This window comes from Pungitius pungitius, chromosome 19, assembly GCF_949316345.1.
Source record: "Pungitius pungitius chromosome 19, fPunPun2.1, whole genome shotgun sequence".
NCBI classification, from domain to species: Eukaryota; Metazoa; Chordata; class Actinopteri; order Perciformes; family Gasterosteidae; genus Pungitius; species Pungitius pungitius.
Genome location: NC_084918.1, coordinates 13166794 through 13180171, shown reverse-complemented (window position 1 = coordinate 13180171; position 13378 = coordinate 13166794). Strand labels below are relative to the sequence as shown.

Below are 13378 nucleotides of genomic sequence, written 5' to 3'. Positions count from 1 at the left end.
CGTGCGAAGAGCTCGACATGTCATTCATTGGAATCCGCCACCTGAAACGCGAGGAAGTGAAGGCGACTCATTTGGGTATAAAGCATCAGCCAACATCTGCCCCGAGCAGTGCAAAGCTGATGAAAACATCAGCTGGGAGCTGATATTGGACCTCTCCGATTTATTTGAATTCCCTTGGATTTATTATTTTGCATTACCGAGTCGGTGCACCCAGGAGACGCAACTCTTTTTTTTGTACTTCAAGTGAATGTGATTCCACAGCCATCACTATACTGGAATTATCCGATATCCCGAGGGATTTGGGGTCAGTGCTTTTGACGGTTTTTTTTTAACATTATTTTATTTTCCTTTAAAACATTATTATTTTAGCTTTTTAGTCGTAGGTATCCGGCTTTTGTAAACATTGATTAAACATTTTGCAGCCGTCTGTTGCTCTATAGCACTATATGCCAAATATAAGTGAGCTATTAACCTGTGGCGCAAATATATATATAACTAGTTTGTTTCTATTTTTTAAACTTGATTGTATTTAATGTCCTGTATTTATATGCACGCGTACAATGCATTTCCCCATGACTTTCTGAATTGCCACTGTCTTCCATGTGTGAAGTTTAAGTTAACGTCCTCTGTGTGTCCTCCGCAGCGCACCTGTTACCTCCACGGAGCGCGACATCATGATACCTCCGGGAGACTGCATGTACGCGGGCAGGAAGAGGAGGAAGCCCGTCCAGAAACAGTTAAGGGGTGCTCATGAATATGTGACATAAGCAAATAAATAAACCAAAACGCGCTGGGTTGCACATTTAGTTGGTGCTTTTTCCTTGTAAAGTATCCGGCAGGTTAACTAAACCTTTTGGTTGGAATATATAGTAATTGTAGCAGGGGATATATATATATATATATATATATATATATAGCACTTTATTAGTTGATGGGTTATTGCAAGTTTTGCTTCCGTGTTATGTCCAGTGGCGTAACATTTAGCATATTGTTTATATCTCTAACTTTACGTGCATGTTTTGTTGACACCCATGTGTTTTAGGTGTCCATGGTTTTTAGAATGTTTTTTTAATGTTTTGGGGCCATCTTGTCAGCTGATCTCATAAATAGTGAGTAGGTTATATCATTTTTAGAAGAGGGAAGTGGTAATTGAATATCTAGGCCTGTGGCATTTATAAAGTTTTCATGTTTCGCACTGCTTATGCTGCTGATTTGAAAGGAAGTCCTTGCCACTTCAAATCAAGTGTTTGTGCACTAGATAGAAACAAACTCGAAAATTGTAGTGTGCTATTCATGCCACATTATAGGACTTTAATATTGAAATATGGTAGTACAGTTCTTTGTGAATATTGTAGAAGTGAGTAGTAAAGTAAACCCTTTTGTTGAATAATCCAATCCAATCTGTACACGTGTGTGATGTTTTTCCCTTGTATGTTTTCCCCTAACCCTCCATGGAGGGAATGACATATTTACTCATCCACCACCATAAAACATAGCCGAGGCAGTATTCTCTCTGTCTGATCAGAAATGCTCAGCTGTAGAAACGTGGTTTTAAGTTAGGCCGGTAACGCTGTGGCATCCCGTTCTGAAACACACAAATACCTTCTTGCCTAAGGAGCATTTTAAATGCTATGCAGCACTTAGAGCAATATGTCCAATACCTTTAGAATCAGGAGTTTATTTACAGAGTTAAACAGTCACAGTGGATTTCGGTAAGTATTTATATAAAGTAAACCTAGAGGGTTTATGTTGTGGAAAGACATTCTGAAGGGAGGGAAACACAATGTACTTGTTTGGTGCTGTTGTAAAGAAACAGCTAGTCATTTGAGGACACACAAATGACAAATCATTGTTGTTCATTGGGGAAGGCGCTGTTTGAAGGAAATAAAAGGCCATTTGTGCAGTGTGGTTAATTTCGTCACATCGGGCTTTGCAGAGTCAGACAAAACATGATTGATATCATTATAAAGAGGAAGGAATATTAAACACTCTCTGCCAGGTCTCTTTCTTTTTCTTAAAAAGAAATTGATGCTAATGCTTCCCTTTAGTGCCGTGTTTTTCCTATTGATCAGCATTTGTTGTTTTTGATGGTGGTGTGATGTATACCTTTAATGGTTATTACATATTTTAGCTTTTCAAGTTTGTCCCAACATGACTTAGTTAAAACTACTCTTAAATTACAGCTAAATACATGACTCGTGGAAGTCTCTGGACCTCCCCCCCCCCACACGCGCCCCTATGCCCATTTAACCCCATCTTCCCCTCTCCGCCCCGTCCGTCTCCCCATCAGGAAGCCGTCCGCTGCCAATGAGAAAACCAACCCGTCCAAGCGGCACAGAGACAGGCTGAATGCTGAGCTGGACCGGCTGGCCAGCCTGCTGCCGTTCCCCCCGGATGTCATCTCCAAGCTGGACAAGCTGTCCGTGCTGCGCCTCGCAGTCTCCTACCTCCGCGTCAAAAGTTTCTTCCAAGGTAAAGGAGGTTGAAAGCCGACGTTTCTAAATTCAAGTGGAGGGAGGGGCCGGGGGGTTTGGTGCGTGTGTGTTTGTCTCAGAGTCCTGGGGGAGTTGTGAGTTGATATGTGGGGCTGATGATGGGATTTCTGCTGCATGTCAATAAGCCTGAAGGTCAATGCTGTCCACCTCTAACACATTTGTATTATATGGCTGACCCTTATGTGAAGTGATTATATAACAGGATGATACATAAATATCTACATTATTAGAAGTAGGAGCAGTAGAAATAATAATATTCTATTCCCTGTAAAAAAATAAATAGATACAGTTTTTGCAATATTTTTGAAATTGTCCCTTTAAAGATAATATAATAAATAAAGATGTTTTAAATTTTCCTAAACCCCAGACCATGTTAGTCAAATGCTTCTACTGAATTGGCAAGAATCCCCTCGGCTTCTACATTACAGTAGTCATTTAGGAAGCATGCGACGTCATGCTCAAACCGACAGGGACCGGCTCGTTCTCTTGTGTTGGGTTAGTGAAGAGGATTTCTGATCATTTTAGGACGGTAGCTTCACCACCGACACATTTTTCTCAGTTCACCCTTGGACCGTCGTAGTAGCCACATTTTAAATTTAAAAGGTATATTGATATTAGAAGGTATATCTTACCCCCCCTCCCCCCCTCCATCCTGTTCTTGTTGTTGGGGGAAATTACCTCCTCTTCAAATATTCATGGGCCTTTTCAGAACATATTTCGTTGCCGGTGGCCTCGGCAGCTGTCATATCAACTCAGAGGTTACTGGCACAGCTGGATGCGACAGCATAGTGCTTTTTAATTTAAGGAGCAAAGAATAATCATGTCATCCTTCCGTATCAAAATGGGAAAATGCTGTAGATAAAGTAGACGGAGGATGAAAGGCAGTTAAAGAGGGCCCGCGAGGCTCACTGTGCTCCTCGTCCTGGGCCGGAAACAAAGTCCTAATGGAAAGCTGTTTTCTTGGAGACGTCGGCGAGGGTTTGCAGGGTTCCGACCAGCTGAAACTTTATTCCCCCGTCACCTCTTTGACACATGTTGCTCTCCTCTTTCACCTTTGGCTCCTCTGATCCTTCCAGCGCCCTTAACCTCCATCATTTGCTGCCCTGGTTTGGCAAGGCACCAAACAACTGGCATCCGGTTGGCCGGTCATGTAACTTTATACACACACACACACGTACACACAGTTACTTGGGTTACCCTGAATGCTTGCGTAGCTTAGCCATCACGCCAAGTTGCAGTGTAGGTGCTAATTGGAATTATCAAAAGTGCCTTTCACGGATAAGAGATCACGCAGAGATAAGAGAACCCCAACCGCTGCCTCGATGCAGAAGTGGCGAGCAAGAGACGATGGAGGAGGCTGAGTCACGTGTGTTGAAATGAGGGGGGAAGCTGCTCGCGTACCGTCTGACGGTGACAATAGCTTCTGGTGAACGTCTTCGATAGCGGTGCCGCTTGCTATAAAGGTGGCATTTATCAGGGAATGTAGTCATCCTGAACTCTTTGAACAGGCATTAAAGCAGCTGGCGTTTACTGCTCCACTAATGAGATTAATCAGAGTGGAACACGGTGGATTGGGTTTTGTGTACAGCTCTGCCCTCCCTACCTCACTGGAGTCATAGCTCCAATGATAATAACCTCGTTTGCACACTCAGGCACCCTTTGTAAACATGCTGTGAAACAACCTCAAGCTTTGTGTTCATCTATGAACTGGTACATAGAGGAGGAATGATGAGTTTCCTGCCCCTACTGATGCTGTTTGACTTTCTGTCCACCAGGGGGACTGTGGGAAGTTGCTTCTTAGTCACGATTAATGTCCACTCCATTTAGATTGTGATTTAGTGGCAACAGATTGGACTTTATCATTTGTTTTCTTATTCTAAAACATAGGTTCACTGACTTGATTCACCTCACTGTGAGGCGGTATAAGGTTTAGAGACAAAGAAGAGGAAGAAGAGGAGAATCGCGTGCCGGGTGGTTTCAGGATACTCTACCGTTTGCCCTTTGTTGCGTGACTGCTGGGTGGAGCAAAGTAAATGGTATGTACCTATGTCATTAATGCAAATACACCTCGATGCTGTCTGTGTGTGCGTGTGTGCATGCCTGTGTTAAAATACAAATATCACAAGGACATATGAAATTTATTTGGATAGAAAAAGATTTCCAAAACTGGATTTTCCATAAACTCACAATCCCAGAGGCCGAGAACCATTTCCAGGGGTTCACAATCATACACTTCAACTTTCTTGCATGTGAACTATTCAATTCGATTTTTAATGGATAGCCCACGCAAAAATGTGTCTGTTGTTAGTGAATAGTGATGCAGCTACCACAGATGTCCCCAGTTGAAAAAGTGGGCCACTAGTCCAGGGCCCCCTTAAAACAAATAGCTCATTCTAAAATATCCAAATCATCATCTAACAGCCTTCGGGCTTAGTCCCATGTATTTCTGTTCAGTTTTAGGTCAGGGTTTCTTTATTCCCAGCATTTCCAGGCAGATGCCCTAGCGAGTGCGATCATGTGAATGAGTGTGTGTGCGTGTGCGTGTGTGTGTGTGTGTGTGTGTTGACAGTCAAGCTGCAGTTCCCTTCTCTTCCATGTTAGGTCTGTAATTGCTGAGCTTGTTAAATATTTACCCTAAGGATTAACTATCCCTCCCCCTTTGTCTTTCTGCCCGATCGCCTTTAATTCTCCTCCAGTGTGTTTTGTGCGATCCTGTTTCACTGCTTTTTTTGTCATTATTTGAAACTAGAACTTTGCTTTGTTTAAAATATTCTATCCGATTGCGGCCATAGATTCAGAAAAGATTGCATAACCAAATGGAATTATTATTTTTTTTAAATAAATTTTCAATATTGCAGACTCTGACTGGGAGCGGTTTTATGTAGTTCAATGGCATAATAGCAATTATAATATATTCTAAAACAACTGATGTGAGTTCAGAGTGCGTCAAGGAATGGGACATTTCTCCATCCTCTCATCTTTTCTCCAGTGTTCCGGGACTAATATGAATTTAAAGTCAACAGGGCTTGTGATGAGAATCAGATGGCAGTTATAAATCAGAGGACCTGGAGACCACATAATAAAGGACAGGCCCTCTTCCCTAATGTTCAGCCTAGTGTATTCCGCTGCTCTTGGCTCCAGGTCAGCTAATATAATCCATGCCAATGCATTAATATTAGCTGCTGGCATGATATTTATCTCATGAGATCCAATGCGATGTTGGCGCTCCTTTGTAATGTGGTCACATCCTCGGTTGGTACGCAGATTCCTTTCCGCTCGCACTCATGTGATCATGTGATAAAGCAGAACACTTTTAGACAAGAAATCCGTGAGAAAAATGAATTGTGAAGCATAAAAGCTTGTGACCAGACAATCAGCAGTTCATATCCCCAGAATAGCTGCAACACATTCAGTTGTTTGTTTATTTTGACAGCATCTGTCACCATGCCGCCTCTTAACTCTCGCCGCACTGGTATCTGAAAGCCACGGTCTCTGTGTAACTTCCTCTATATGTGTATATGTCCTGTAGTATAGCTACAACTCCTCATATGTTTCCAAAACATTCGCCACAATTCAGACAAAAAGACAGTTTTTACTCCATTTATATTGTGTCCTGATGAGACACCAACCACCTGGATACCGTCTATGACTTCATTTCAGCGTTGCTTTGCTTTCAGTAAAGGATCCGCTCTGACATCATTACTGTCTTGCAGTACATCTCAAAACCCCCTGAAGTCACAATCAAAACGATCTCGTGCCCAAATATAAATGCCTGTGGTGTAAATGCATCCACATCGCAGCAAGGTGCATTAATGAGTGAGTGTGTGTGTGTGTGTGTGTGGCTGGAAGCCCACACAATTAAAGCCCCACCTTCCATCTTGTCAGTCCAGTCAGGGTGTTAACACAAACACACACACACACACACAAACACACACATAGCCAAACAAAATTGATGGGATGCTCGAGGATGCCCATCAATGCCCTGTTTGGTGTATCTGTGTTGCTTAGGTCTCCAGACGTTTGCCAGTTCCGGTACGCGCGCACGTCTGCGTCTAAGTGCTGGCTGAGCTTTAATAAAAGAGGAAGAGAGAGGCCACTGAGGCCACAGACTCACGGCAGGCACTCGCAACCTGTGACGTCAGCAAGCAGACAGGAGACGGTTTTGTAAGCAAGCTGCCATCCACGCAATAGAGGAAGGGGGGAACGAGCCAAGGCCATCAGTCTGGATCCATCCGCCACTTTTAAGAGAATATCATGGTGGTACAGTCTCTCATTTTGGTGCGAATGGGTTTTATATCAAATCTGTGTCATTTCCCAGTCAATACGTGCACGCATCATTTGCTTTCCCAAAAGGGGGAAGTGCTGCAGCGTGATAGCTGTTTCTGAATGGAGTCTTTGCTCTGGTAGTGAAATGTGTATCAGGTCACGTTATGAACGCACTTTGTGTTTACTAAACTCTCAGTGACCCCGTGCTTTTTCCTTCCGCAACCCAAAGGCACAGAAGTCGGGAAGAGGCCAAGACAACTCGGCGAGCTGCTCTGTGGACTAGAAATGAAGCAAAAAGGTTCAGCATTAGAAAGGTCAAGATGTGGTTAACTCGCTGTTGCTTTGAAAATGTCCTTGCCATGAAATTTCCGGTGAATCGAAGACTCTGACCCGCAGTGGCTCGCAATCCTAAATGTTGCCGGGAGGTAGATTTGGCAGCTTATTCACCTTCTCTCAGCCTCCTTAGGTCTCCACCTGTACAGATCTGTGCATACTATTACCCTTAACTCATGTTTGGGCCTGTTATTTACGAGCAATACTGTAGTTAAAAATGATGGAAAAATGTAGTTATTGACTTTCTCACTGAGAGTTAGAGGAGGTTGCATACTATAACTATAATGTAGCTTAGCTTAGCATAGCACAAAGAGGTATTCACACTTGAATATTTGTACGGATTAACAAATATGCACGATTAATAGTGAGCTTTGGTGATGCTTGTAGCCCGATTTTGTTACTTTTGGACACAGTCAAGCTGACTGCTTACTCCTACATGGCTGCAGTGTAAGTACTCAACAGATATGACAGTCAACTGTCATTAAGTGATGCAAAAGTATGCGTTTCATTTTATTTCCCCAATGAGAGTTCATATTCTCATTGTTACGTTGGCATGTAGCAGACCTCTCAGTTTTTCGGTTGGTAAACATCCATCACTTTAAATCTAACATCCACATTTGAAATAATTTGTCAGTACATTGTTTATTTGGACAGAGGCCAGAGTTAGAGTCCTGAATTGGATCGTCGTTGTTGAACAGATTTTGTGACTAGATTTACCCTCAACATATTCACAGTTCTTCCATGTTATGAAAATACACCCATGTGTCCTTAGTATTTTCATATTTTCACCTTTTTCTAGTTAGTCTAACTAGTTATGGATTAAGTGCACAGCTCATTAACCCATTTGTTACATCTGTCTATACCTTTTTTCAACTAAACACTCAAACTCACTGAAGGTCAAAGCCATTGACCTTTTCATTGTCTGCTGTTGTTTGACCCAATCACCCTCTTATGGAGGGATTAAGAGATGGACCAGGAATCAGTTAGGCTTCTTGGGTAATTGGTATCAACTTGACAAGTCGTGAATCAGTGCTTAAATGCAGATTCCTCGATGCCTTGGCTGCGTGGGGCGATTGCACATATGATCATCTTCCAGCAAGGATTTCAACCGGTTACTACATCATATCAGTTAAATGTCATATGTCACAACATGCCCGATGAAAGATGCCAGTAGACTGTCCAGCGCTGTTCCAGTGTTGGTGGCGAGACATTTCCAGCTTTTACGTTAAGACCAATGAAAGGTAATGCTACGTGGACAAAAAAAGGGCTATTCAAGCTTTGAAATTTGCTTTTTCTTGAGTTACCAGTTCTGTTGCTAAAAGGCCACATTCTCACGATTGTTTTTTCCAGTTCATTAGTTTGTTTAATGTAGCTTCTCATTCCGATTCACATCACTAAACCCTTATAAAGCCTGTGATGTGTATTGATTAAGACCATCCAGGGAGATAATAGATTGCAACATCCTAATCCATTTGTGCATGTATGCTGTTGAAGCAGAGAAAATGGGCTGTGTGATTATCGTCATCCAATTGAGGTGCAGATTCACCCTGTCAGCCCATTTCTGTTTCCTGTGTTTCATTAATTACATGTTGATTTTCTCCTCTTTTTTTGTGACCATGACCAACACTCCTGTGTGTCACTCTCCTCCTCCTTTTTCTCCTTCCTCCCTTTTGCGATTTTGCTCTTCTGTTTGTTTCACAGACCTCTGTTTGAGAAAATCGTGCTTGATGAAGAGTGCGTGATCAGGCTAAAGGCCATTGCTCAGGCTTTTCTCCTTCCTCTTTCCTCCACATGCCATGTCTGTGATTCCGTGCAACAAGCTCTATATACAAACGTAGATGTATGGCTGCTTTACACGTTTCCAGTGTAAATGTTAATGTGTTCTCACTGTTATGACTACCTTCATACCAGCGGCAAGGCCTTTATTTTAACATCCTGTTGCTTTGTTGTGAAGTTATCACAGAAATATTACATTTTACACATTATACACTAAAAAAAAACTAAAAATAATTTTAAAAAAAATGGAGACAGAATTTTATGCAAAAAGTTTTATGTATAGTTTAAACATTGTTAAACCTGTAGTTGGGTCATTATAACAACATTGGGTTAACTTTACCTGGGACCAGGGGTAAACCGTATAGAATGGGTTGTTATAACCTGGAATTATTATTAGTATTTTTTTGAAGTTGGCAATATTCACCCAAACTGAAATAGAGTTGGTACCATGGTGTGGTTGAGAATGATTTCAATCTACTCTACGTCTAAGGTTTTAAGATATAAACTTTTATTAAGACAGACATTTTCATTAGGGAAACTATATATAATATAAAAAATACCATGAACAATGGGCAAAAAAGCCCCCATCATATCAGGTTTGATTTCAACATAATTGTTTTCTACAGATGGGTTCTACCAACAGTTGTGAGTCAAACCCAATGCGTGATTAAATGAAAAAAAAACACACACTCATATATGCATATTTCCGTTATTGAGGGCTAACATGTACTAAAGGGGCTAAATTGCTCATTAGTTGCATGTCGTCTCACTCTCCCACCGCCTCGCATGTATTTGTTCCCCCCTCTGCAGTAATCAGCCACAGAAGAGCTGTTAACTAGTGCGACAGGCCAGCCACGCTAATCCCTCGTATGTGTTGAATACCATGAATGGAGAATCCGCCTTACGCATTTAGGATCCTCACAGCTAACTCATTAGTTGTTTGAATCAAAGGCGTGACACTGGCTTTGTCCCTGCCTGGCCTCTCGTGCCACAGACACTGAACTCGCTTGAGTGGAGCCGGGCTCCGTTGTCCTGGGGGGGGGGGGGGTCCCAACAGAGCCCCCTGGGATCACAAAAGGCCATAAGTGAATTACTGAAATCAGTGCAGAGGTGGGGGCCCCCGTTAGACGCTAGCCACAGCTAGTGGTGGCCGTGCAGCAACGGGAGGTGTATGTATGTGTGTGTGTGTTTGCAAACAGACGGGTAGAGCGTGTGTTGAAGTGAGTGAGTGTGAATAGACAGGACTCATGCAGGGTGAGCAGAAGCCTTTGTTGGCCCAACACTATTGTTGGAAGCTGTCTTGTGTAATTACTGCCACAGCTACCTCCTGGTGCGCTGCTCTGCCTGAGCAAGGACAACTCAGAGGGACGAGGAGGGAAGCAACAAGCGCACCGAAGGCCCTGAAGCTTGAGTTGATCATTATATTATGGAAGCACTTTACGCAGGCAGCGGTGCTGCAAACAGGATGACAAATCACAGCTGTTTACTTTACACGGTTTGTAATAGCATGGCAATCAAGTACAAGAATATGTTTCAAACTCAAAGGTGTGCAAACTGTAGTTAGTGCACAGTCTGTGAGTTTCTCTTCACAAACGTTCGCTCGGCTGTCGTTTTGCAGTGTGGCCTTTCCTAGTTTTTTGGAGCATGCTTAACCAAAACTACAGGCCTTTTGGTTTAAATTAACTAATTACACATTGCCCATTTATATTCCTTCCCCACATAGCAAACCAATGGACTTTGTTGATCTCCATGCAAACATGCAATATGGTGAACAGATTCAGCACCGCCCAAAGCCACATTTTGAGAGCTTTGAGAGATTTGATAACTCATTAAGCCTCTGTTGGTGTATTTGTTGTGGCTTTCTTCTAAGAAAAAATTCTTATATAAATAAAAAATTCTTATGAGATGACTGTATATGAAAAAATAAATCAATTTTGGGGCAATGCCTGAATGCATAATATGACCCAAGAAAAAGTCCTACATATGGCCTGAATTAGAATACAAGCAGCCAAATCAATAGTAGAACCCAAGAATCAGATCCCGTTATTGTCAAGCTTGTCTGTGTCCCTCTGTTGTCTCGTTCGCATGCTTTGGAGACAGTGTACAATGAACTAATTGATGACAGTGTACAATGAACTAATTGATGACCCGACATAGTTCACTCCCCTGTAGCCTCCAAAGGAACACAAGTCCTATTAGCGACAGCACAACCGAGTTAACATAAAAAGCTCACTGGTGTCAGTAACGCGACCTGTTGATGGCTAAACCGAGCGGATGGAGGGTCTTGTCACAGCGGCTAATGAATGAACCCAGCGGCACTGGGGCTCTGGCACGATGCTGATCCACATGGGGATCATCAACGAACCATAGACCAGCAAAATGGGAGAGGAAGAAATCACCGCAAAGTGGTAATTTCCTGAACCGCATCATAAAACTCAGTCGATGTTTTTTAGTTTGTGTCCCATCCCTCTCTGGGTCACTTGAATGCATCATGATGCTGGAAAGTGACACTATCAGGTTGACCTCGAGTGTTGAATCCTCACATAATTATGGCTTAAACCTGCATACATTTAGTGCAGTTGATTGAATGCCACTGAAGCATTAACCTTTTTTCAGCAGAATTACAGGTGGATTCTCCTCGGAGGACTTGCATGGCATGACGTCCACAGGTTCTACATGTCCTCACATTGTGTTGCTGCACGCTGGCTGCCCGGACGTACTGTACACAAGACCGTTTGTTTTGTCTGTCACCTCCATTTATCTTAATTGAAGCATGCTTCAGTGCCCCGGTCCCTGCTGTTGTTCCCTAATGTAAATCGATATGTTTCCACGTGGTTGGAAAGATCACTAACCAAAGATGGCATCTGACCCGGTACAGCTCTATACGCTAACTACCATCAGCCAGATGAGGTCCCCTTTCATCCGTATCTGATATGGGAAAACAGCACGTAACTCGCCCGGGTAAAAATAGTCCTTCAGATCATGTCATGTAAAGTTAGGGTCACTTGGAGAAGCTTTGGTGGGGAGTAGCTTTTTAAAAAATCTTAGATGGAGTGTGTTGTAAATCCACAATACAGATGTAACTGACACTGACACTATTGCTGTGCACCCTGTACATTGCAAATATTGACAAAGAACCTTAGTAAGGGCCATTTGAAGATAACAAATGTTGTTTAAGTTGAAGTTTTTTCACACCCATGGCAGCCTGAACTCTGCATGAACTCCTGCTTTCTGCCGAATCAGGATCGAATGAGTGAGCCTGACCAAATATTTTTAGCGTAGAGAGAGACACGAACAGAGGGTACAGCTGGAGGGACAGCGGGTACACACATGCACACACACTGGGGCGCCTCGAAGAAGGACAAGGTGATGTCAAACATCAGTTAGCGGCAGCAGGATGGTCTCTGACTTGACAGCGTCCAGGCACATTGTTTAAGAGAGACAGCTCTGCAGGGGCAAATGTCTCACCCACGGAGCCAGGTATTGTGTGGGTCAGGGTGGCCAGAGTGTGTGTCTGTGTGTGTGTGTGTAGAGGGATGACTGAGAGAGAGAGAGAGAGAGAAACCGAGAGAGGCAGTTGCGTGACTTGTGCTTGGCTTAGCCCTCCTGCCCCCGGGCTTTATTTGTTAGCTAGTAGAAAAAAGGAAATATCAACAGTAAACAGAGCCGTGTTTGTGCATGTGTGGACAGCAAAAATAACGGTGAGCAGGACAAGAGATTACATCTGGTATTTGATCAATTATCAAGCTCATTTGGAATTTCATCACACTGTTCAAGCCAATGACGGATACTCCCATGGGAAGAGATGATTTAGTGTAATCTGAGATACATAAATGCACACTTACGCATTAACTACAAAAATAAATGCTATTGACTCAAGAAACGCATTATAAAAGTGTTTCCTTTATTTTTAAGTCTTTATTAATTGTAAAATTGACTGAAAATCTTGAGTTGTCCTGGTAAGAAATGGTTTGTGTGTGTTTGTATGCAACTGGACCCCATTGGTGATTTCACTAACATCACAGACACAAAGGGCCCAAATTCCTTGACCATTAGTTAAAAAAAAGAAGGTAAAATAGAGTGAATAATACAACTTTTTAAAAGTTGTATTACAGGTTGTCTGTTCTGTTCATGACATTGTTTGTGTTTAAGGTATGGAACACCTTGGAAAGAGGAAATTTAACCATTCTATATTGAAGCATGTCCTGTCACGTTCATTTTGATTTAAAGTAAATAACGCAGAACAAAACAAGCAATGCATGCGATTGTAGACGCTTTTTTTTCAAAGATTAGAGCACATGTGATCAAGCAAATTGGTGCAGATTCCGATATGCTTAATTTATCCACAGTTGGTCAAAGGTTCTCATCTAATCAAACACACACACACATTTAAAGGCTTTCAGAGTGTTTTTTGGATTAAATATTATTTTTAATATTGTTTAATATGTTTTGGTGTGAAGCAGTTGGCAGGCTGTAATTATAATTGAATGTGTATTGTTACAACTTGT

At 42.3% G+C, this 13378-nt stretch overlaps 1 protein-coding gene across 1 annotated transcript in view; it reads left to right on the top strand.

Annotated features, from left to right (window-relative positions):
• Positions 1-13378, top strand: part of ahrra (aryl-hydrocarbon receptor repressor a) — a 50943-nt gene continuing 37565 nt past the window's right edge. Inside the window, exons 1-3 of the mRNA XM_037455983.2 lie at positions 1-304; positions 644-736; positions 2291-2472. Coding sequence (XP_037311880.2) covers positions 675-736; positions 2291-2472 — 244 coding nt within the window. The 5' untranslated portion in view covers positions 1-304; positions 644-674. The remainder of the gene's footprint in view (positions 305-643; positions 737-2290; positions 2473-13378) is intronic.